Source organism: Danio aesculapii, chromosome 16 (genome assembly GCF_903798145.1).
Source record: "Danio aesculapii chromosome 16, fDanAes4.1, whole genome shotgun sequence".
In the NCBI taxonomy this organism is placed as follows: domain Eukaryota; kingdom Metazoa; phylum Chordata; class Actinopteri; order Cypriniformes; family Danionidae; genus Danio; species Danio aesculapii.
In genome coordinates this window covers 41,171,518-41,198,203 of record NC_079450.1, presented here as the reverse complement: position 1 = coordinate 41,198,203, position 26,686 = coordinate 41,171,518, and the positions used below count along the sequence as shown (strand labels likewise).

At 36.9% G+C, this 26,686-nt stretch overlaps 1 protein-coding gene across 2 annotated transcripts in view; it reads right to left on the bottom strand.

Annotated features, from left to right (window-relative positions):
• myh14 (myosin, heavy chain 14, non-muscle) overlaps positions 1-26,686 on the bottom strand; it is a 94,099-nt gene that overhangs the window by 38,728 nt on the left and 28,685 nt on the right. For both annotated transcript variants that reach the window (XM_056474837.1, XM_056474838.1), the window contains exons 5-19: positions 24,640-24,667; positions 24,323-24,440; positions 20,443-20,490; positions 20,185-20,196; positions 19,025-19,117; positions 18,870-18,933; positions 17,002-17,100; positions 16,757-16,900; positions 14,353-14,567; positions 11,108-11,260; positions 10,849-11,022; positions 9,038-9,211; positions 8,834-8,948; positions 7,295-7,366; positions 2,896-3,101 (exon numbers count right to left, since the gene is read on the bottom strand). In XM_056474837.1, coding sequence (XP_056330812.1) covers positions 2,896-3,101; positions 7,295-7,366; positions 8,834-8,948; positions 9,038-9,211; positions 10,849-11,022; positions 11,108-11,260; positions 14,353-14,567; positions 16,757-16,900; positions 17,002-17,100; positions 18,870-18,933; positions 19,025-19,117; positions 20,185-20,196; positions 20,443-20,490; positions 24,323-24,440; positions 24,640-24,667 — 1,715 coding nt within the window. The remainder of the gene's footprint in view (positions 1-2,895; positions 3,102-7,294; positions 7,367-8,833; positions 8,949-9,037; positions 9,212-10,848; positions 11,023-11,107; positions 11,261-14,352; positions 14,568-16,756; positions 16,901-17,001; positions 17,101-18,869; positions 18,934-19,024; positions 19,118-20,184; positions 20,197-20,442; positions 20,491-24,322; positions 24,441-24,639; positions 24,668-26,686) is intronic.

Sequence of the window (26,686 nt, the reverse complement as noted above, 5' to 3'; positions counted from 1 at the left end):
ACTGCCAAAGCTGCCAAATTCTCCAGAGCTGCCAGACACTCAGTCACCGCCAGAACCGCTGCCAGAGTCACTGCCGCCGCCAGAGCCACTGCTGCCAGTACTGCCAGAGCCACTGCCGCCAGAACTGCCAGAGCCACTACCGCCAGTGCCACTGCCTGAGCCACAGCCGCCACTGCTGCCAGAGCTGCTGCCGCCGCCTGAGTTCTCTGAATGGCCGCCACCGCCTGAGCTTCCTGAATGGCCGCCGCCGCCTGAGCTCCCTGAATGGCCGCCGCCGCCGCCTGAGCTCCCTGAATGGCCGCCGCCGCCGCCTGAGCTTCCTGAATGGCTGCCGCCGCCGCCTGAGCTTCCTGAATGGCTGCCGCCGCCGCCTGAGCTTCCTGAATGGCTGCCGCCGCCGCCTGAGCTTCCTGAATGGCCGCCGCCGCCTGAGCTTTCTGAATGGCCGCCGCCGCCTAAGCTCCCTGAATGGCCGCCGCCGCCTGAGCTCCCTGAATGGCCGCCGCCGCCTGCGCTTCCTGAATGGCCGCCGCCTGCGCTTCCTGAATGGCCGCCGCCGCCTGCGCTTCCTGAATGGCCGCTGACGCCTGAGTTTCCTGAATGGCCGCCGCCGCCTGCGCTTCCTGAATGGCCGCTGACGCCTGAGCTTCCTGAATGGCCGCCGCCGCCTGAGCTCCCTGAATGGCCGCCGCCGCCTGAGCTCCCTGAATGGCCGCCGCCGCCTGAGCTCCCTGAATGGCCGCCGCCGCCTACGCTTCCTGAATGGCCGCCGCCGCCTGCGCTTCCTGAATGGCCGCCGCCGCCTGCGCTTCCTGAATGGCCGCTGACGCCTGAGTTTCCTGAAATGCCGCCGCCGCCTGCGCTTCCTGAATGGCCGCTGACGCCTGAGCTTCCTGAATGGCCGCCGCCGCCTGAGCTCCCTGAATGGCCGCCGCCGCCTGAGCTCCCTGAATGGCCGCCACCGCCTGAGCTTTCTGAATGGCCGCCGCCGCCTCCGCCTGAGCGTCCTGAATGGCCGCCGCCTGAGCTCCATGAATGGTCGCTGACGCCTGAGTTTCCTGAATGGTTGCCACCGCCGCTTGCGCTTCCTGAATGGACGCCCCCTGAGCTTTCTGAATGGCCGTCGCCTGCACTTCCTGAATGGCCGCCGCCTAAGCTTCCTGAATGGCCACCAGGTTCATATGACCCACCGATGTCTGCTGAAAGCAAGGCTCCAGGCTCTCTACAGCTCCATGATCCAGGGCCACTGCAGCTCCTTGCTCCAGGCCCTCCAGAGCTCCATTCTCCAGACCCTCCGCAGCTCCATGCCCCAGACCCTCCGCAGCTCTGTGCCCCAGGCATTCCGCAGCTTCACTCTCCAGGCCTTCCTCAGCTCCACTCTCCAGGCCTTCCTCAGCTCAGCTCTCCAGGCCCTCCGCAGCTCCACGCCCCAGGCCCTCCGCAGCTCCACGCTCCAGGTCCTCCGCAGCTCCACGCTCCAGGCCCTCCGCAGCTCCACTCTCCAGGCCCTCCGCAGCTCCACTCTCCAGGCCCTCCGCAGCTCCACGCTCCAGGCCTTCCTCAGCTCCACTCTCCAGGCCCTCCGCAGCTCCACTCTCCAGGCCCTCCACAACTCCACTCTCCAGGCCTTCCTCAGATCCACGCTCCAGGCCCTCCGCAGCTCCACTCTCCAGGCCTTCCTCAGCTCCATGCTCCAGGTCCTCCTCCTCTACATGGTCCTGGCCCTCCATCCCTCCCCCTCTTCCGCCTCCGCTCCACCTCCCGCCTGATCAGTTTTAGGAGTGTCTGGAAGCCACTCTTAGAGGGGGGGCTCTGTCACGATCACCAGCGATCATACTCCCAGGTCGCTGGTTCTCTCACACATGGACTACAAATCCGCCATTCATGGACTACATATTCACACATGCACTCTGTTCACACACACACACATGCTTCCCCATTTCCATTGATTAGACTCCCACAGCTGTTGCAACTTCCAAGACTGATTACACACACTATTTATACATCTCACTCACTCCATGCCTTTGCCGAGTCTTGTTTACTGTATAGTGACTTTACAACGCGTTTCCTTGTCTTGTCTCACCGTGTATTTACCCTAGCCTTGTCTACTGATTTATCCTTGTCTGCCGCCTGCCTTCCGACCTCTCGCCTGTGACTGTTTACGATTCTGGACTGCCTATATACATCTGTTTGCACCTGTGTTGACCATTGCTCCTCTGACAACGAATAAACCTGCACGTGGATCCTACCTCAGTTGTCTCTGTCACTCCCCGCGTTACAGGTTGCCTCCTTGTTTTTTCTAGCTTGCAAATTATGTATTTAATTGTGTTTTGTTACTTGTAACCACTCCACGCGGCTTGTACTGTATCTGGTTAAATCTTTAAAATCTCATATCTTGTCTAAAACCAAGTTGAAAAGTGGCGCATGCTGCTTTGTTTACGTATTTAAATGCGTTTATGAGCTCGCGATCCACTGCTGTTTGTTGTTGCTATGGCAGTCAAGTTTCAAAATAGTTCAGCTTTTGCCACTGTGTGGATTAATACTGAATGTGTGTCACGGTTAAGAATAGAGCCATATGCTGGTGTTAAACTGCATTGCTTTAATGCACTCCTGCATTGGGCTGGGCTCACACATACACTCTGACTACTTCAACAATGTTGATAAGGCATGACATAAGGCAAAACCAAAATATGACCCTTTTAAATGCATAATAGGGGCATATAAATATAAATGTTAACATAATTTAAGGCATAGAAACATGCAAATGATAATATTGTCTATTGTCTATTGATAATATAGTCTTTTATGCTGGCCCTGGGTCATCCAATTGTCATTATTATAAATTTTTCCCATTTTTTTTAAGATTCGGATCAATCTCTGCCTCTTTTTTCCTACCCTTTTCTCATGGTTGGGAATGATGCAGCGCAGAAAGTTTGGGTTGGTGTTGCGAAGAGTGGCCATCAGTTTAGTGAGGGACTCTTTGTAGAGTTGGCCCACCGTGCGGAACATGCCCTTCTTCGTCTTGAGTCCAGCAGCCCCAAAACTCACCGGTCCACTGTTCTCACCTGATGACACCTGATCCAGACCCACAATCCTCTCCACTGACAAGCACAAAACATGGATGTTATTATCTACAGAGACATAATTATGTTTAGAGAGGATTATGGCTATATAAAGTATTAGTGCTATTGAAAACATACAAATGAAAATTTTTTTCTGTTCGGGTTGAAGTCATCTAAAGCCTGGGACACAGCAAGCCGAATGTCAACTGTCAGGAATTTTTTGAGCGTGAGCTGGCTTTTAGTTTTTGGTGTGATTTGCAAGTTTGACCCATATTCAGCTAATTCTGCATATGAGATCAGAATGGATTGTACAGTTACATATTGTTTGTTCAGTGTGTACTAGTGCATCTTTAGTTTTTGCCCCAACACAGGTGATGTGGGTTTATCCCACAGTCAGCTTGCCTTAGCTTTAACTGTTTGCAACTAGGCATGGGCCAGTATATGCTTTGATGGGATGACACCCTTGGATAAAAATATCACAGTTTCACAATATTGTGATTACTGCTATAAAACATATTATTTTTAAATGTCTGGGTAAAAAACTAAAACTTTTTCCCTTTGAACACAATATATTTTATTTTGATATTCATTTAAAATATTTTGGAACAGTAAACATATCAGGTGAAATAATTCAAATTAATCCTTGACTTCTGCTGTCTTCATTATTTTCTAAAACAGATTTCTTGGCATCTTTGCCTATCTTTTCTGCTGAATATACTGTTGTCCTAGAAAACAAACAAAAAACAAACCTTCCAAAAAACATAGGAATGGTACAACAGAAAATTTTGATGGTTTTAAAACCTTTGATTTTCCAAACCGTAGTATACATTGAAAACAGTTATTGTCCCATGCCTATTTGCAACCCAGGTTCATTCATAATAACTGTTTCTGGTGACATTTCTGCAAAACCAGAAAAAGTTTCTCCTGGTAGTATTCTTTGCACTTACTTAAGTTATTGTTTTTTGTATATCTCACCTACTGTATGTTAAATCATATTCTAAACCTAAAAAAGTGTTAACAAAAGCAAACCTGATACAAAACCACACCTCATGAAGCTAACTTGTGAAGGAGAGCACATAAGTCCATGTCTGGTGAAGCACAGTTTAACAAAAGAGATTAGAGCAATGCAAAAACAAAATAAAACTATGAGGTCATGGTGCACTTTTCTCTTACATTTGCTTTTAAAAGCACTATTGTTTAGAGATAGTTTATGGCACGTTTCCACTCAGTGGTACAGTACGGTACGGTACGGGTCAGTACGGGTCACCTTTATCAAGCTTGCGTTTCCACTGCCAAAAGGGTACCAATGGTGGGCGTGGTTTATGACAGAAAGCTTCCGTTGACATCATTCTCGCGCGAGGAAATGTGAAAGTAAAGCTGTACGGGTCGTTCACATATCATTTAAGAAATACTTCTCACAAAACAGATGCTTTACACACAGAAATACTTCTGTATAAATGTTCATTACTAACCTTTATTTGAACATGATTTGATTATAACTGCAGATCAATGATCAACTGCGAAATAGCCTACTGTAACATCTGTAATTATATAAAATAAATGCAACATTTATGAACACATCCAGACCCTTACAGTCTCTGATATGTTACCAATTGCAGAAAAACTACACACAACAAACATTTAGTCCTTATTTGGGTTCAAAAACAACACGCAACATATACAGATATCTGTATCTTTAATCTTCACCAGCACATGTAACCTCTTGTTAGAAAGTAATTCCGTCATTCCGAGTTCATAATAATCCAAAAGGTAATGATAACAGTTAAACATGGCAGTTTGTTCATGTTTTAGGTTGCTAAAATAATAATTTACTCCTTTGTTTTTTCTGGCTTGTTCTTTGTTTGTTTTTTGCATGTCACTCTCGCGTTTGTCCGTTTCTGAAAGGATCGTATGTCAGAAGCACTCCAATAATCACGCGCACAATATAATCATAAATCATTTCAAATATAGATGTACGGCGAGCGCACGCAAGAAAGGCGGCCTTGTAAACAACTACGGGGCACAGGGTAGATTTTGCTCTTCTTCTTGGCTTTGAGGTTGTTCTTCAAGACAACAAGGATTGTTTAAGCTCGGGTCGACCATGGCTCGCTTTTATATGTATATATTATTACAACAGGGCTCGAAACTGCGACCGTTTTGGTCGCATATGCATCAGAAACTTTATCTATGCGACCTCAAAAACTATTTTGGGAGCATTTGTGCGAGTGCATAAAATTGTTGCCGTGCGACCAGTTTTCACAGCAATATGTTCACCGCATGCGCAGACATAGGAGACATTCATACATTATGCATCTTCGCACCTAAAAAACGAAAAACTCAGCGCTCAGGAATGGTTAAAAACAGTTGTCATGTCAACTTGTTGAAGTAAACTAAGCCCGCAATGCTTGCCCCACCTGCAAGCTCTTCTTATTGACCCACTGCTCTAGAACAGAACGCGAATGGATTGGTTAATATCAGTTATCAATCACTCAGTTCAGATGACAGGGAGTTACAATCGCGAAAATTTTAAGCGCTGAAGATGAGAGAAGGAAAACAACACTGACAGATTTAGTTTTAGAAAGTCACAAATAATCACAAGTCCGCTATGAAAATGATTAAAGCCATTAACCGTAAAGCTGACGGGACGGAGTTTCAGGTAAAAATGTTTGCCACATCTACACATTTTAAGCACGAGATGTTCCACCATTATTTAATTCTCCATACAATTGTTACGATGTTGACAGTCGTGAGACTGGCACCGCGTTCACCATCACAAAAGGGCATGCATTCACTGAGATTAAACTAATATTGCAGCTTGTGAAAAGACCTATTAAGATGACGTATGAAAATAATAAGTTATATGTCAATAGCATCTGTGCAATATCAGACACCACCCGTGAGAACAGCACAGTTATTATCGTTGACTTAGATCATCTCATTTACGTCAAGCAGTGCGTGCACGTAAAATGTGTAGTAACGATGCTTATCATTTTTGGTGAGTGCGACTACTAATTTTGTCTGGTGCGCCTACATTTTTGAAGTTAGGAGCACTGGTGCTACCAAGAAAAAAGGTTAATTTCGAGCCCTGTACAATGTTTTGTCTCGGCTGTGTATTTAAAAATGGTGCTTCCTTTGTTTTCCTTCTCCTAGTTTATTTCTGTAAACCAATAGCGTTCAGTTGTGCATCTTGCACCGCCTTTTGATACCCTTTTGTTGTGCTAGGTACCCTTCCAAAAGGGTACCCAAAAAGTGGTATGGTATGGTTCGCTTTTTGGTACCTTTTGACAGTGGAAACGCCAATAAAAGCGTACCGTACCGTACCACTTAGTGGAAACGGGCCATTAGGTCAGTAGTTCTTTGGTCTAGGTGTTCTGTACAAATAGCTCCACCTTCTCATGGACATGTACCATAAGTCTGTGTACCTAAAAATGTACAACAAAATGTCCCCTATGTAACGTATTTTAAATAAAAAAAACGATAGCACCCTCAAGTGGGTTTGTCATAGGAAACGTGCAACAAAATGTACCCAGAGTAATGTATTTACATTTCGCAAAAATGTATGCTCAGGCGCAAATTTCCAATATGCCTGGGCTGCCATTTTTATAGCTTATTTTGCTCTGCATCACAAGTACAATTCTGTATCACATGAGCTACCAGACAAACTAACAACATCTGGACAGTTATTCATTTGGAGATAAATCCATAATTACAAATTTTCCTCCACATTTAAGTGTTTTGGAGTCTTTATTTAGTGTTATGCAGAAAAATGCACAAAAATATAGCTCATTTGTCAGTAATCTGGACAATTGGTACTGGAATTGTTCTGCCTTTTAGTATAAAATCCAGCTAGATAATCAATTGAAATGTGTATATAAGTAAATTTTTGTCTAAATTGGTTGTTTGGCATTTGTTTCGTTTGTCCCAATCCTAAATGTTCACATGGTCCAAACAGAAAGAAATTCTATGTGCATCTCTACATTACTGACACGTTGACAATGAACTACAGCCAATCAGATCACACCTATCTACTGTTAAAACAAAGTGAGTTCTACAGCAACCCATGAAAAACAAACTACATATTCTACTAAACTACAACACAGAACAGCAACACCCACACAGCACATCACAATCTGATGCAAAGAAAAAGAGAGATGAAAGAAAGCGTGAAGAGCAAATCAACAGTTAGATGACGTGATGGGAGAGGTTAAAAGAGTAATGGCAGAAAAACCTACTGCTGTCACAGCCATTGGTTTGCAGTGTGGCATAAGAGTCAAAAAAGTACACGCGAGGAAGAGTTTGAATATCTAAGAGAAGAGAAGAGAAGAGAAGAGAAGAGAAGAGAAGAGAAGAGAAGAGAAGAGAAGAGAAGAGAAGAGAAGAGAAGAGAAGAGAAGAGAAGAGAAGAGAAGAGAAGAGGGTTAGTCAGTAGTAGATTACATGGGTTAAATATTAGCAATAGCAATATTTTATGTTGCATTAATAATCATTTATTAATGAATACAGTTATATAGTTTGTATTCTTGCATTAGATTACTGTTTGTTTGTATGTTTGTTTGTCTTGCTGCTTTTGAACCAGACACTATATATCAGTAGTATTATAATTATTATTATTTATTTTACTGCTTCAAATTTTGAGATTTTGCGAAAATATGCCAAAAGATAATATGAAAATATAAAAAATATGTTGCAAATGTTGTATTATTAAACATTAATAAATAAATAAATTAATTAATTAATAACATCTTTATTGTAAACAAGCCTTTTGTCATTGGTATTGTTTAAACAAGTGGGTAATTATATAAAGCAATAAAGCTATGTATTATTGTTGATATAATGTATTCTTTCATTCAATTATTACTTACCTAATTGTAAACCAAAATTCCTGGGAATTATTATTTTTACACAATAATAATTATAATAGTTATTACTTCTATAATAATAATATAATCAGGAATATTAATATAATAAATATAAATAAATAATATTATATTTTATTTAAATAAAATAAAAAATGTATATATATATACATATACATATTTACATATATATATATATATATATATATATATATATATATATATATATATATATATATATATATATATATATATATATATATATATATATATATATATATATATACATACACACACATACACACACAGAGGGCTTGACATTAACACCTGCAAGCCCGCCTAATATGGGTAGATTTCAGCTGTGGCGGGTTAGACAGACCGATTTTTTAAAGAATGTTTCTGTTGAATAAAAAGTGTAGCCTATGTATACAGCTATATTTTGCTTGTTTTGACACATTCTTTAAAATTTGTGGCAAGGAATTAATTAGTTTGGTGTGGCCAGAGAAAAAAAAGGTAAATCCTTAGAGTTGAGCCCTAAAAAGTCATGTAAACATAACATAATTTAAATCAAGTAATTTTAGCATGACAAAGTCAAATTTATACATATAAAAATATATATATATTTCCCAACAACAAAATTGTGGCTAGTGAAAATACTGAGTGGCAATATATATGGTGATATATATACACACACTTGTTTTCCTGCTTTGAGGAGTTTATAAATATAATAATAATTATTATTTATTTATTATTTATTATTTTTAGTTTTTTTATTGTAGTTTATTTTAGTTTTATTTTGTCATCCTGTCACTGAACTTGAATTTTTGGTAAATTTTTATAATCACAGCACACTGTAGTGTAAATTAAGCATCTATAAGTGTAACAGATTCAGCACACACAAACACAATTGCTCACCCTCCCTCCAGAGCTCAGAGATGAATGGGTCAGATGACTGATGCAGTAGAGATGCAACATTATCATTCAAAGGATCCATGTTTTTCACCAGCCACTCGTTTGCCTTATAGTCCACCTGACAGAGTAAGGAAAAGTAAACATTGTTCATTTTGACTGTATGTTGACTAGAAAAAGCAGATATAGAGAGCATAGTATAAATCTGACCTTGCCAGCATAGTGTACAATGGAGAAGTCTGCCTCTTCTTTCAGCTGCCGGGGTCGCATGAACTTTGAATGTGAACCCTGCTCAGCTGACAACTTGTCCACAAACGAGCGATCAGTTGCCCTAGGAAACCAACACTCCTCATCCAACAACGCCAACACACCAGGAGGATGAGCCTGTAGAGCAGACCAGTCACAAACACTGTCAAGCACCACATGTCAAATCAGATGGTGTAACAGCACTGATAGTAAAGGTGTAGAATTTTTCTCAGCCTATAGAGACAGAGTATATATTAGCCATGCCCAGATTGTGGAAAACAATCCAAGCAGCTCCACTGACTATCTATTGTAGAGGTGCTCAATCCTGTTCCTGGAGATCTATCGTCCTGCAGAGTTCAGCTTTAACCTTATCAAATACAATTAAACCAACTAAGTAGGGTTGTTTCTCAATATGCATTCTTAAGCAATCCTGTGTCCTTTTGTTCTCATGTAACATCATCATTGGCCACCAAAGTTCTGTTCTAAAACTCAAGACTGCGTTCTTGATATTAAGGATGCATCAGGGTTGAGCAACCCTGTTCTTAAATGTCTGAACAGTTCTAGTTAAATTAAAACTGATTCAGTTTAGTTTAATACAAATGCCATTGTTAAAGTTCAATTTAGTTGACTTGAGCTCAGTTTCATACAAATGTCAATAGCAATGTTTCCATCCAAAAATGCTAATTAACTGGAACATTGCATAAAAGACGTGCAAATAAAGCAGCGTTTCCATCCATTGAGTCAAAGAGAACAAAATTGTCACTTCCTGATTAACTGGTGCCAAATATCAATAGTGAAAACGGAATTTGCTGTGGTAGGAGATGCTGCGTGAATCTTGTGCCTTAGAAGATGATGCCGACACGAATTTAATGCGTGGTGGTGTTTAAAGAAGTCAGACATGGAGCACAGATGCTCTTGACAGTTCTGGAGGTCATTAATAATATAATAACACTAATACTGAAATGGTTAAGGCGTTTTAGAATGACCAAAACAACACTGTAGATGTTTTATAATGTGCTCAGCCTGCTGGTTTGTCCCTTTACACACATTTTCAGCATCACATGATCTTTTTTTAATGCGCATACTTTTTAACATATATAATAATTTGTTTGGTAAAAGTGTTTCCATCGTAGTTTATGTGGTGCATCTTTCTTATCGAAGGAAAAGTTTATCCTTCTTAGTTATGCTCATGTTTTTTATTTGCAGTTTCAAAATTTATGTGCATCTTGGTGTTTCCATCAACTGATTTTTTATGCGCATCTTCAAAATGCACATAAAAATAGGTGGATGGAAACATAGCTTCTGTTGAAGAAATGTGGATATAGGTTACGTGAAACATTAAAAGAAGAATATGTGAATTTTGGGATAGTGATCTTATTAAGTTTCTATAAAAAACTGTCTCATTTTGACAGAACACAACTTAGAATGTGGATAAAACAGAAAACTGTGCAGCATTGTTATATGCGAGTGCCGTACCAAATATAGCTAACAGTTTGTTCCACCATCAATTTAGTAAAAAAAGAACAGCTGTAATTTCTAAAGTATTTGACATCGAGTTATTCAGTTGTATCATTTTTTTAACAAAAGGCATAGCTAAAGAAAGGGGCAATTACATAGAACAATACAGCTTAGTTTCACTATATATCTCCTCCTCTTACGTTCACACCTTTGGCTTGATTTTGTACAAAACTACATTACTTCAACACTCTTTGACTAATCTTGAAATATATTGAGGCCTTTAAGATCTTCACACATGAAAACATACACACACTGACCGGTCTTTCAATGAGGTCGATACAGGGTTGAAGATCCAGACCGAAGTCAATGAAGTTCCACTCAATGCCCTCTCGCTGATACTCCTCTTGCTCCAGCACAAACATGGTGTGATTGAAGAGCTGCTGCAGTTTCTCATTAGTGTAGTTGATGCACAACTGCTCGAACGAGTTTAGCTATTGAGGGGAAAACAAGGAGGACGATAAATGTTTATCGACAGGAAAACAAAGACTCTGATTAAGATCGCTGCATTTCCCTCACCTGGAAGATCTCAAATCCAGCGATGTCCAGAATGCCGATGAACGAGGCTCCTTGACGCTGTCTGCGGTCCAGAGCTCTATTGATCCGATGTACAAGCCAGCGAAATAGACGCTCATATGTGGCCTTTGCCAAAGCTTCCACTGCAAAGTCAGCCTGAACACATCCAGCAAAATGACCAAAGAAGAAAAATGATTATTTCGGTCCTACAGCATCGTTGAAGTCAAAAAAGTTTATCCCTATTTGCATAAATGCTGCGTTAAGCAACAAAATTACCAATCAGAGCACATTTATTTGGTCTACATGAAACATTGTTTGCAACTTATTCTTATTTTAATGCGACTTATTTCAGAATAAAGCCGGAGATTCAATTAATTCAATGAAGAGAGAGATATCAGCTGAAATAGAAAGTGGATTCACAAGCGGTACTTATAATCTGAAATAATATACAGTTAAAGTCAGAATTTTTAGCCCCCCTGAATTATTTGCCTCCCTGTTTATTTTTTTCTCCAATTTCTGTTTAACGGAGAGAAGATTTTTTTCAACACATTTCTAAACATAATAGTTTTAATAACTCATTTCTAAAAACTGATTTATTTTATCTTTGCCATGATGACAGTAAATATTATTTAACTAGATATTTTTCAAGACACTTCTATACAGCTTAAAGTGACATTTAAAGGCTAACTTAGGTTAATTAGGTTAACTAATCAGGTTAGGGTAATTAGGCAAGTTATTGTATAATGATGGTTTGTTTTGTAGACTATAGAAAAAATATATATAGCTTAAAAGGGCTAATAATTTTGACGTTAAAATGTTCATTCATTCATTTTCTTTTCGGCTTAGTCCCTTTATTAATCTGTGGTCGCCACAGCGGAATGAACCGCCAACTTATCCAGCATTTGTTTTATGCAGTGGATGCCCTTCCTGCTGCAACCCATCACTGGGAAACACATACACACTTATTCACACACATACACTATGGACAATTTAGCCTACCCAATTCACCTATATCGCATGTCTTTGAACTGTGGGGGAAACCGGAGCACCCGGAGGAAACCCACGCAAACGCAGGGAGAACATGCAAAACTCCACACAGAAACGCCAACTGACCCAGCCGAGGCTCGAACCAGCGACCTTCTTGCTGTGAGGAGACAGCACTACCTACTGCGCCACTGCGTCACCCTAGGACTTTAAAATGTTTTTTTAAATTAAAAACTACTTTTATTCTAGCCAAAATAAAACAAATAAGACTTTCTCCAGAGGAAAAATATTATCAGACATACTGTGAAAATTTCCTTGCTCTGTTAAACATAATTTGGGAAATATTTAAAAAATAAAAAATGAAAGGGGGGCTTCAACGACTTCAACGTTATATAATAAATATATATTTTTTATAAATAGAATTTTTTTTCTATTTGAATATAGTTTAAATGTACTTTATCGATGTGAATTATTTATTTTAGTCTTAGATCCTTCAAAATGTAATATGCTGATTGAGCAGTAATTTAACATTTATTATTATTATTTAAAAAAAAACTATTATTATTATTAAATAAATAAATTACACAAAAAGATTGAAATTCATTGATATATTTTGGATAAATTTAGAGCTTCTTTGCAAAAAATATATAAATAAACAAATATTACTTTATTAAGTTAAAAATGGTAATTAATAAGTCAGTGAATAAAAATACTGACCCCAAACTTTTAAATTGTACTGTAAAGTGAATATAAAACAAAGCCTTTTTTATCATAAATAAACTTAGATCATAATAAAATCAGAAATGTATATTAGAATAAAGTAAATTTTTTTAAACATTCCTTCTAAAATACAGTCATAGAGAACGAATTTGGACTAATAAGATTCCACTGTATACTAAGCTGAAAATATAAAGTGGTTCAGTTCATATGCAAATGAGTCTGTTTGTGAAGCATGCACTTTACATCTGTTCTGTTGCATTTTAAAGAGCCCCTATTATGGGTTTTTGAAAATGACCTTCCATGCAGTGTGTAACACAGCTCTAAGTGAAGTGAAATATCCAGCTAAGTCTTAAATCTGAAAGTGCACCATGTTTAAAACTTTTGATTCATCTATAAAAGTCAACTCATAGTGTTCCGAATGAATCACCACGGTAACGAGTCTTTAGTCATACCGGCGTGACATCGATACAGAACTCAAGCCCCACCCATTTGTTGCACGCGCAGACCTGGGAAAATTGAAAAAAAGGAAGACAAACACTGTAGCAGATCCCGGTTTAATCATGTCGCGAAGACGCTGTGCTCTGAAGTGTGAGGGAAAGTTAGTGTAATTTTCCCAAACATGAGGCTGTGAAGAGTCAGTGATTGAAGTTTATTTTTGCAAAAATATCTCAGCATTATAGCTTCTGCCTTGCGCTGTTCCCGTAATTTTTCTGACGCATCCGTCGGCCGTTTGTTAAATGAAGGATCAGAAAAGACTATTGATGTATGGGACTTTGTCAGAGCTTGACAGGAACTTTACAGTACACAGTTCATGGATCAGTTTCTTCCTCCATTTCACAAGTGTAAGTAACTTAAGTGCGATTAAAATGGTTGCCTCCTTGTTTTCTCTAGCTTCCAACCTGTAACCTGTTTGGTTACTTGTAACCATTTGTACTGTATCTGGTTAACTCTTTATATTCTTATATCGCGTCAAAAAACCACGTTGAAAACGCGGCGCGTGCCGATTTGTTTCCGGATTTAAATATGTTTGTGAGCTCGCGATCTACTGCCGTTTGTTGTTGCTATGACCACCATCAGCTATTCCTACACACGTGCAGCAGTTAAGTTTTAAAATGGTTCAGCTTTTGCCACTGTGTGGATTAATACTGAATGTGTGTCACTGTTTTACTTATGGGCACTCCTGCATTAGGCTAACACATACACTCTGCACTCTGACTACTTGTTGATCAGCCGTGCTGGGAATTTCTCTCTCTCACGCTGAATGCAGTCGACCAATCACAACAGACTGGGTCATCGGACCAATCAGCGCAAATTAGCAAGGAGAGGTTTGGGAACAAATGAATCGCTGAAAAAATCATATGGGAGTCATTGGGATAATTAGGTAAAAATAAATGCATATTATAAGACAATGAAAATGTTTTTTGACCTTGCATGCATATCAGACTGCTGTTGGAGACCCCCAAAACCAAAATATGACCTTTTTAAATGCATAATAGGGGTCTTTAAAACACCACATGAACACACACCCTCACACACACACACACCTGCTGCTTGGTCTGGGCCTTCTGGACATATTCACGGCCCACTTTGATGCGAGGAGTGAGAATGGCACGGCTGAACTCCAGCACACTGATGCCCAGCAGGTGGCAGAGTTTCTGCGCTGCAGTGTCATCCGGCATTGAAGCCTGGTCTGTGTTCTTCTCTTTGTGAAACGTGATGTTCCCAAACTGCAGCACTGAAGAGATCACCTTTAACATGGCTGAAAAGAAAGACAGTTTGAGGATGAGATATGTGGCAAGTGGCATACAATATTTGATTACTGTACCTAAGTATTAATTTACTGTACTTGAACTTCACTTAATTATGATTCAAACTGACTACCTGTACTTGAATACAGTTCTAAACACTGTTGCCAATTATTTTCTATATAAGGAAGATCTGCTCAAAAAGTCACTAGATGATGTCATCTGTAAATTTGAAAATCACATTTGTATGTCTGTTTGTACTATGTTTAATAAAGGTAAATGGAATTTCTATTTGTATTATATGTATACAGTATGCTTTATTCATTTATGTTAGTTTAAGACAAACTAAAAACTCTTTAAGATCTTTAGTCATGTTTAAATAAAATGCTATTTTTGCATTTCTACCAAGTGTAAAATAAAAATGTCATTAGATTAATATATTTTTTATAATAAAATAATTTTGTATAAAATAATAAATTAGGTGCCATGTTTAGACAACACATCGTTGTTGGAATAACCCTGACTGTGTCAATGTGTTATTCTGACAAACTGACATTTTTAGTGGCAATAAATGTCTACATGACAAAAAATATCTAGAGGAAATACAGATCTTCATAGAAAAAAATGTATTCTAAAATATATCTAGTATACCCAGAACATTCAGAGAAACTGATATCTATATCTGCATATCTATTAGCGGTCTTTTTAGTATATTTGCAGAATGAACAATATTCAGGGTTCATATACATTTTAACCACTAAAATTCCATGACTTTTCCAAGACTTTTCCAGAATTTTCAAGTACATTTTCATGACGTAATGTTTCATGTAATGTCTACATATAATTGATAAATAATAAGAAAAACAATGACGTTCAAATTTACTACAGCATATCATAGAACACGCAACAATCTATTTTGTGTAAATTTGTTTTTATATCTATGTAAATTTGATTTTGATAATGCTTACACAGCACTAAAAATACGAGAGCAAGTTTTTGGCCAAGGACATAAGGTAAGTACAGACAACTAACCTATATTCTATAAGTTAGAACTGCACAATATAACATTTCAGCATCGATATCGCAATGTGTGCATCCGCAAAAGTCACATCGCAGGATATGCAATGCTGGGGATTACAGTTTAATATAGAGTTTTAATCATAATGGAGTAAAAGTTTATCATCTCCATGCATTTTTAAAGAGATAATTCACCCAAAAATTGATTGCCATCTTTATTACACACTTCACTTGTTTCAAACATTTATGAGTTTTCTTTTCTTTTTTTTTAATGGACACAAAAAGAATATAATTTAATAACTCCTATAGTATTGAAACAAGTGAAATGTGAGTAAATAGAGAGTGCATTTTAATCTTTGAGTAAACTGTTCCTTTAAGGCCTGTGACTGTGTGAACATTTCAATATTTCAAGTTTTAAAACATCCGGCCACAAGAAATTTTTTGTAACTTTAATAAAGATTAAATAATATGCAGTGTTGATTATTCAATATCTGTACCTGAATAGTGAATACCTGAAAACTATAATTCACTTTTATCTTTTCTAGATTTTATTTATCTAAGCTTGTAATTTATTTGTTATATATTATTCAACATTCACTCCTCTACAAACACAACCCCAATCAATCCAAATAAACCTGTTAAATCATCTGGTGAAATTGTATTCACATTGCAATATTTATTACAGAAATACAAAATATGGTAATGTCAGATTTTTCCAATATCGCGAAGCCCTAATTCAAGTATACATATATTAGTTAAGCTAATTTCCATGGCTTTTCCAAAACGTTATGGGTTTTTTCTGTTCTTCCAGAACTTTTCCAGGCTTGTAAAATGCCATGTCAAAATTCCATGACTTTTCCAGGTTTTCCATGATAGTATGAACCCTGAATATTGTATGAGTGCAAATAACATCCAGTGATGAGAATTTGTGATGATACTTATTTATTATGATACTATTTATTTATTGCATTAGAGGATGATTTAGTATGATGTAAGAATAATTTTGTTTCTCATTTTTGTTCTTGCTACGGTACTTTTACTTTTATAAGTACAACTGAAAGCTGAACATTTTTACTTTAACTCTTCTTTGCCCAGATGCCTTAAATTGAGTAAAACTTTATTCTGAATCTGTGCATTCACTTGAGCATAATTTCTGACCCCTTCTAGAGACCCTCTTCTCTCTTACATGTAGATTCCTCCTGGGTGAAGCCCATGATGGTCATCGAGTCCATTGTCTGAGTGAAGTTTTCTGAATCACTTTGACCTGGAACAGGAAGTGACCCTCCACAGAGGAAGCGATATTGATCTGCGCCTCCCAGCAAAAGCTCCTCTGTAGAAACAGAACAGATATTTGATCACAACAGAAGTGTTTGCATTAAAGATATTACAAACATATTGTGAAGCATGTATGTTTTTGTGTGGACTACTGACTTCTCATGGCCTCAGTTGCACCAGAGAGAAGCTGGTAGAAGATATGGAAGGTTCGCTCGTCTTTAGCCTGACGAATGGCTCGAGACTTCTCTAGCAGATCTGATGCACTCACAGGTTAACGAAAAATGTGCCAATAAACACAGTAGGGATAATAAAGAAATAAAATATTATGTAATAATAATATAATATAATAATAAAAATAATGTACATTATAGGGCGCAGTGGGTAGCATGTTTGCCTCACAGCAAGAAGGTTCCTGGTTCAAGCCTCAGCTGGGTCAGTTGGCGTTTCTGTGTGGAGTTTGCATGTTCTCCCCGTGTTCACGTGGGTTTCCTCCGGGTGCTCCGGTTTCCTCCACAGTCCAAAGACATGCGGTACAGCTGAATTGGGTAAGCTAAATTGTCCGTAGTGTATGAGTGTGAGTGTGTATGTATGTTTCCCAGAGATGGGTTGCAGTTGGAAGGGCATGCTCTGCGTAAAACATATGCTGAATAAGTTGGCAGTTCATTCCGCTGTGGTGACCCCAGATTAATAAAGGGACTAAGCCGAAAAGAAAATTAATAAATGATGTACATTATACAATTAATTGAATGAGGTATACACAGTTAAAATCAAAAGGATTAGCCCTCCCTTGAATTTTTTATTCTTTTTCAAATATTTCCTAAGTCACTTTCAACAGATCAAGGTCAATTTCACAGTATTTTTCCTTCTGAGGAAAATCTTATTTTTATTAGTTTGGTTTGAATAAAAATCTAAACAAAATTATGAGATAATAAAGAAAAACATTCTACAGCTTTTCTCTCACCTAGTAGTATCTTTTTCTGGTCACGCTTTACAAAAAGGCTTCATTAGTTAATGATAGTTCATGTATTTATTAACATGAACAAACAATGAACAATACTGTGCATGTACAATATCTAATAGTCCTAAATCAACCTTTACTAATGCATTATTAAAATTGTAAACAGTTTACAGTTTTTACATTTCAATATTAAAAGCTGTGCTTGTTAACATTAGTTAATATACTGTGACTAATTTATATGAACTAATGATCAGAGGTGGAAAGGGTACTGAAAAAATCAAAAGTACCATTACATGCCTAAAAATGTAGTGCATGTAAGAGTAAAAGCATCTGTTTTAAATAGTGCTCAAAGTATGAGTAAAAAGACCTTTCAAAAGTACTCAAGAGTAACGAGTATTATGCTGTTAAAAGCTTACATGTAATTTGTGGATGTGTGTAAACGTAAGATTCTGTAGTGCACTTAGCTATTGCCCAGCAGACACACAATGTCATAATATGTTAATATTAGGTTAGATTTAGGTTGTGATGTCAGGTGACCAAAATTCAATGTCTCGCCAGCGTCTAAGGACGTTTTTTTGATGCCCAATAACAACATCAAATGACATTGATATTTGGTTGTTTTTAGGTTGTGTTAGGACGTGACCAAAATCCAGTGTTGAGCCAACATCTCAAACCAGCGTCACATTGACGTCAAATACTGACATTTATTCGTCAGGTCCAGAATGGAAAACTATACTGTACTAAATGTATTGTTCATAGTTTGTTCATTTTAGTAAAGAAATTATCTAATGGAACCTTAACGAAAAAAAAATATATAATTTCTTTAAATCTCATCATATACAAAACATAAAGTTACTGTGGATAAATCTTATCTCATAATTAAAATGACTTTCTAAGCATTTTGCCATTTTATCATAAAACATAAAGCAACATCTGTAAACAAACATGCTATGGACAAAACTATATAGTAGTACCTGCAACTGAAAATATCAGTACTTTTTTCACAACTTCTTTTCTGCAATTATCATCTATATAAATGTAATTTTAGGGGATATATGAAGGATACAAGTCTCAATATTAGCACCAACAATATATCCAGCAACATCAAAATTGATTCTGATGAATTTGCCCTGTAACAAATTAAAAATACATGTCAGGTCAGAGCAAAACACAAACTTAAGATCTAACTCTGTGTGATAGCTGTGGAGATTTAGGGCTTACAAATCTGGAAGAGTTATCGTTTTTGACAGTCTTGGCGTTGCCGAAGGCCTCAAGAATAGGGTTTGCTTGCAGTAACTGTCTTTCCAGCTCCCCCTAGGCACAGCAAAAAGAATAGCCCTTCAGTGCAGGAATATTCCTCAAACTCAGCTAAAAGCAGCATCAGCATACTGTATGACTACAGCCAAGCAGCAGACACCTCACACTCTTTCACAAACACACATACACTCTAAATGGAGACTTTCTACTTCTGTTACAATGAGATTACTCCAGACTTTTCATAACCCAAATATTAACTTGGTGCTTCTTAAAGTGTGGGATGAATCTCCTAAAGGAGTGCAGATGCATTGTAAGTGTGTGTGGGTGGATAAACTAGTTCTGAGATCTAGAGGGATCAAGAGGGATTTCTCACAAAAAAGTATATATATATATATATATATATATATATATATATATATATATATATATATATATATATATATATATATATATATATATATATATATATATATATATATATAAATACTTTTTAAGACCCCACGAACACCCTGTATTATTACACTGGGAGATTTCTGAGGACTTTTTGAGACAAAATGTCAAAATATAAAAAGCAAAATTAAACTGATATAAAACGGTTAACAAAAATTTGATAAAAAGCTAAAAGTTCTTTTCCATACCAATTTTTATTTTATTATTTTGCATCTTATAAACGTTTAACAATATCTTTATTGATGAAAATATGGACCACGTTCTAAATTAGCTGACGCTTGGAAACATTTGTCCTTAAATTAAAGCTAGGTCATAAACACACCCACACACACACACACACACACACGCACACACACACACACACGCACACACACACACACACACACACACACACACACACACGCACACACACACACACACACACATGCACACATGCACACACACACACAGTTGAAAGTGCAAACTCATAAAATTTCAGCTCAGCAAAAGCCTTTACCTAAAAAAACATTTATAAACAGGCTAAACAATCTTGATCTAATCTCCGAGGTTTCGATCTCACCCATATAGAGTTAAACGATCTATATAGGTCAAAAAACAGCATAGCAAAGCTTTAATAAGCATACAGCGCCCCCTATAGACCCACATAGGAAGCATTAGAGCTCAACCATACTCACATACTGCACGGTCTGTTAGAATCCACAAAAAAAGAGAGATGGAGTGGTTGTACAGGACACACAGGGGACAAAAACAGAACATACTGATGAACAAAATCATAATGCATGGCTCAGAAAAAAAATCAACACAATGAATAAATCCACAAACAATAATTAGACAGCACACATTATGTGGTTAAAGTGGCAGGACATGAATTAGAACTGCTGTTGTCTGAGCTCCGGATGTTGCCAGTCATGAAGAGAAAAGCGCCCACTCACCCTGTTCACAGCGCTACTGCCACGACCCAGAGAGCGAGTACCATCCATCTTCAACACACAGCAGAGGACAAAGAGGAAGACGAAAGAAGAGCAGAAAGAAACAGCAGGACCCAGGAAAAACAGGAGACATGGAGAGGAGAGCAATGGAAATTAAAATGAAATATTAGAGACAGGAAGCAAATGAAAGAAGATTTTGTGGGGGTGGGGTGGGGGGACAACATTTATTGTTTTGTAGCTCAGGAAACGACGTTAAGGATGGCCCACATCCAGTGTGGGAAAAGTTTGGGATACCTAGCAGAAATGTTGTGTATATACAACACATTAAAGCAGTGTGTCTCAACCACGTTCCTAGAGAACTACCAGCTCTGCACATTCTTCTTAATCAAACACACCTGATTCAGATCAACAGCTCGTTAGCAGAGAATGAATGACTTGTAATGAGTTTGACAGGCAAAGGAGACATCCAAAACATGCAGTACTGGTGGTTCTCCAGGAATGTGTTTGAGAAACACTGCATTAAAGGTCCACTTTTATGTGGTCAGGTTTTAAGTAAAAAGTATTTTTTGTTAAATTCATTTTTATATCAATTTTTTAGGGGTTTTTCACCTTTAATTGGAAAGGACAGTGGAGGTTACAGACAGGAAAGTATTGGGAGCAGAGAGAGGGGAAGGGTTGGCAAAGGACCATGGTGCTATATGTCGGCGCACTTAACCACAAGTCTATTGGCCCCGACTTTTTTAAAATTCTATTTCTTGCCTATTTGAAATTAGAATTTTTATAGCATTAACTTTTATTGTTGCTTCAAACAATGTATCAAATTTTAATTCTTTTTTAGACATCACAATACCTTAAAAAATGAAATTAATATTTGATGGTATAAACTTGATTTGCAACCAGGGGTGGATTTACCCAATAAGCGAGATAAGCAGTTGCTTAGGGCCCCAGGAAATCTGGGAGCCCTCAATAAATACCTAGAAGTATAAATTATACCTATCAATTATATTTAGCACTGTTTTGGTGTATGGAAGGGTCTAACACAGTGGTTCTCAAACTGTGGTACGTGGGCTTCCTTCTAGTGGTACGTGGAGAAATACTGAACAATGAAAAAAAATAATAATAACACACTTTTAACCCTTTAACGCGAACAATCACACTGATGTGATCAGCACCAGCTGTTCCCTGAAGTGTACGATCACATCGGTGTGCGTAGAATATTTACTTTAGTTAATTGCGTCATCAGATGCTAAAAATCTACCCGCTTTGGCACAGAGCCAGAGAAATAGGCGCAGCACTTGCGGAGCAGATACACGCTAGAGAAGCGTTTTTCCAGACCAGTGCTGTTGTGTTGGCATTTCAGTTACTGAAAACTCAGGAATAACCCCATGCTGCGTCACTGGCAAAATAATTATCACAAATGTGTTAAAGGTGTGTTCTTAGTTGTGTAAAACAATGTGTGTTTTTAATATATATAGTAGTTTGTTTTGTAAAGCAGCGTGGCTTTCGCTTAACTTGTTACCTCAGATTTAAGCTAATTTATCTGGACGTGATTCAAATGTCTCGAGACACAGAACAAAAACTCAAGCAACTTTGCCATGTTTGAAGCTTGGAGCTAGAATATAGCCTAATTAAAGTTAGTCTCTGTGTGCGGTTAACACAAACTCCACAGTCCACTTAGGATGAGATCTCAAATCACGGACATTCTGCACATATGAATGGATAAATCACGTATGAATTGGTCAAGCAGTGTTTTTCTGCATATAATCACTCACTTTTCTGACACACGTACTGTAAAAACTATACACATACTTCAAAGACAAATACATATACATATACAAATATGTCATGTGTACATGCAACACATATTTTAAAATTGATAAAAAATTATTTATATATGAATATTATAACATATATATTCTTTTTACTTTAAGAACAGCCTACCATTTTTAAATAACTGTTAAAAGCACATTTTAAACGTTGACTTCTCATTTTGTTTGTTTTTTTCTCTATAAGCACAGAACAGTGTAAATGTTCAAACTATTTATAATGTTTAAAGTGGCTGACAATAATAAATATTCTTGATAATAGGAATTTTTCTGCCTCATCATTATGGTGGTATATGGAGAGACATTTTTAATAATATGAATAACAATTAATGAAGCATGTCCCATGCTGCAATGGTCAATTTAGATTTTACTGCAATCTAGATTCAGGAGGTATGAATCTGGAGAAATTTAGAGCGTTTAACCATTTTACACCCATTATTATTTTTCATAATCATGAAAGCCAAAATTCAAACTAAATTTTGATTAATTGCACAGCCTTGGATGATAATATTATGGTGGACTTCAAGCGAACTTGACCTTAAAAATGTGACTCTTTGAAAGGTAGCTACATGTGTCCACATCTTGTACAGTGAGGGAGGACTGGAAAATGTCCTTGTTTTAGAAATTTCCTTGCTTCACAGATCCAAACACAATTACAGCTGTCATTAACAGCATGAATAGGCCCAGCCAATCACACTGTCCTTATGTGTTTGTGGGAGGGAGGACCCGAGAAGAGAATGTGATTTAACCCTTTCTGAATGTTACTAAGGGTTGACGGAGCATTATTTTATATAGAAGGTGATTCAGTTATCGGTGGGGACATTTCAGAAATTTCTGGATATTGGTGAGGACATATCCCCTCCTTCCAAGACAAATCTTGCATGGAGCAGTCCAGCAGTCAAATCAGGTAAAGGTTTTGTTTTAATAACAAAATAGTTTATTTACTATTTTTAGTTGTGAAATAATTTTAAGGAAATAAATCATTTAAAATGTAGAGATTGCAATACGAGAAACATATAACAGGAGAGAGAGAGAAAAAAAAACACCAATTTGAATAAATAGAAAATAAATAAAAGTACAAAGGGTGCATTTAAGACTGTTTGGCCCCTTGGCTGGAATAGCTTAGTTCCCGCAAATCAATAAATCCACCCCTGTTTGTAACAAAACAATTGAAAACACTATGCTGACCAACTGTCATCTTTAAAAAAAAAAATATTGAAATTTAACAAATGATATCAGACCTTAATGGGAAATTTAAAAATAGTAGTAAATATATTACCTAATGAACATAGTAATAAAGACACAAAGAATTTTATGTACACTTTTAAAAAAAAAGTTAAGGAAACTCAAACTATTTGAGGAAACCGATTGCAACAAACCATTTAAGTTCAAAAACTAATCCTAATGAGTTAAAAAAAAACTAATCTATATGAGTACTGTGAACTTACTCCATTTAAGTTGAAGTAATGAGATATTTAATTAACTTATTACCTTCAACACTGAGTTTAAAACTCTTTTCAAATGTGTAAAATTAACTTTTGGTCAATTTTAAGTTAACTACACTCATTTCACTTGATCAAGTTGACTGTTGGGTTTTACAGTGTATTCTCTAAATGTTTTCCTTATTTGTACGATGGCATGATACTTCAATTAGCATAAATTGTAGTAAAATATTAGTATATTTTGATATTACAATTTCAATCATATATGTGCTGAGTTTTTTTTTTTTTTTTTTTGCAATTTAATACAGTAATTACTTAATAAAATAATTTTTTAATTACAATAATGACACAATTACATAATTACAGAAACTTATTATAAAATTGTATTTATTGCTATTGCATTGTGTATAAATTTTTTCTTATTTATCTAAGATACATTAATCCCATTTTTTGCTGAGAACTGTAACAGATGCTTCAATTATCATAAAACGAGTGAGAGAGAGAAGCAATAACTTGATATATTAATAAACATATGCAGGCTAGTTTTTAAAAAGCTGAAATAGTTGCTTATTTTGCACCCAAAAGTTTTGTCTCCCATAAGACTCCAGTCCTCACCTGTACAACAGTGTCTTTGGGTCGCCCCAGAGTACCAGACTTGTGTGAAGACGCCACATGTGCCAAATACTGAATCACTTTTTTGGTGTTTTCTGTTTTTCCTGCACCGGATTCCCCTCTGCACACACATATACACAAACAGAACAAATAAATGACCTTCTGCTATTAAACGCATTCAGACTATTTTCAGAGTTCTTCAAACAAATACTGGCGGGTGATTTAAAAGACTGAGCTGGAATCAAATTTGGAACAAAATTAGACACGTGCTAATAAAAGTCAGGAAAAGTATACAATGGGCACAGGCAGTGGAAACTTACGTGCAGAGAATAGACTGATCTTCTCGGTCTGTGAGGAAAAAACAAAACAGAAAGAGAAAGGACATTAGAATGACCAATCAACAATTACAGTGATAGATCTGAACCATTAAATGAATAGAATTTTTAATGTGATTGATTTACAATTTCTAAATCTTAAACATTGGAGATAAAACAAACTAATGCAATACACATGCTTTGACAATAATCATTTTATTGCAACATTTTATTGCATTTATTTATACTGGGTATATACACTGATAAACAAATATTCCTTGAACCAACCTAAAATAATTACTGTCATTTGTTACAGGTAATATTTTACATTTTTCTCAAAGCAAAATTTACCTAGGTTTAAACTTTATAACTAAATGTAACCTAAATCAATAATATTTATTTTGGTCAAAAAAAAAGCAAAATAAAAGTTTTCTATAAAGACACTGTTTTCTTTTTTTTTTCTTTACTTTGGAACAACAAAGATTTTATTATGATTATTATTGTATTATCTTTTATACCCTTGCAAAGTATAATTTTACTTTGGACCAACCTAAAAAAAATTACTGTCATTTGTTACAGCTAAATTTATAAATTTCCTCTCAAATACAGTTTTGACTTAGTTGAAACTGAAAAATGAAATTTAATATTAATCAAAATATTTATTTTGCCCAAGAAAACAAAATACATTCACTCAAAAGTAAAATATTGTTTTTATAGACCATAAATTAATTGAAATACTATGGTTCAATTTAAAAGTTTTCAAGTAAAATCGTACTTGGGACTAAATAATAATACATGCATATCACATTAGACTGTGCTATTGATAGTTATTTTATTTTTAATAATGAGGTAAAATCCGACCTAAATTCAACCAAATATCAACGCCTAATCATGTTACACCATGACGTTGTGTGGACTTTACCACTATGACATCTATCAGATGTTGGATTTTGGGTCACTTTCCAACGCAACCTAAAATCAACCAAATTTCAACGTAATAGGGATACTCTGATCAATCAGTTTCAGCCGATAATCACATTTAATGACTCCATCGGTATTCGCTGATGTGGCCGATCTCATGAACCGATTGTATCGACATGTTGAATTCTGCATCATTTGCAATGCTTCCAAATGGCTCTGTTAGTCATTTTTCTTTCCAATTTTATTTTTATCGGTGCTCTCTATTATTTCTTTTAAAGCTACTTCTTACCATGACATGTTCACACCTAAATGGTTATGAGACGTGTTTAAGGGATTATATGCAGCATCCTTCCTCTATTCTCTTAGGTAAGGTGAGATCTTTACTTAAGTGTCATAGAGGGAAAATGTGCTTTATGCATTATAAAGCTTAAAGCATCAGAATCGAAACTCGGTATCGGCCGATCACTATGACAAGTAATCAGTTTTAGGTATCGTTGCAAAAATCCTGATTGGAGCATCCCTAGTAGCAAATCACAGTATTATGATACTGGACGTACAGTCACTATTGTCAACAACAAAAGATATGTTCACTTTATCCTCCATAATAGACAGGAAGCCTATTCATTTAGCTATTTTAAGTATGCTTGTTTAAATGATTGGCTGCACTTCAGTTATTTACATTAAGTGTACCTACTGTTCACAAACAAACACGGACACACCTACAGTACGCCATTTCTACAGTAGTCATCAAACCCTCTTGTCCAAGTCATCAAATTAATTAAAGTGCTAAAATTGTTTACATGTCTATCTGCTATTGTGTAGCATTTGCTGCTGTGTTTACTTCTGTTAAATGACTGAGTGGAACAGGTACAGCTGGTGAAAATGGGAACTAAATAACTAGCATATTTATGGTTCACATACGCATAATGAAAAAGGTGTAAAGAGTTACATTTAAGCAGTGTAAGGACACAAAAAGATATTTGTTTAAATTAATACATTTTAATGGGAGACTTTAAATGAATATTAAATTAAACAAATTAGAGATAAATTGTCTACTATCTGTATAAGCTGTATACTTGTGTTAAAAATTAAATTAAATTAAATTAAATTAAATTAAATTAAATTAAATTAA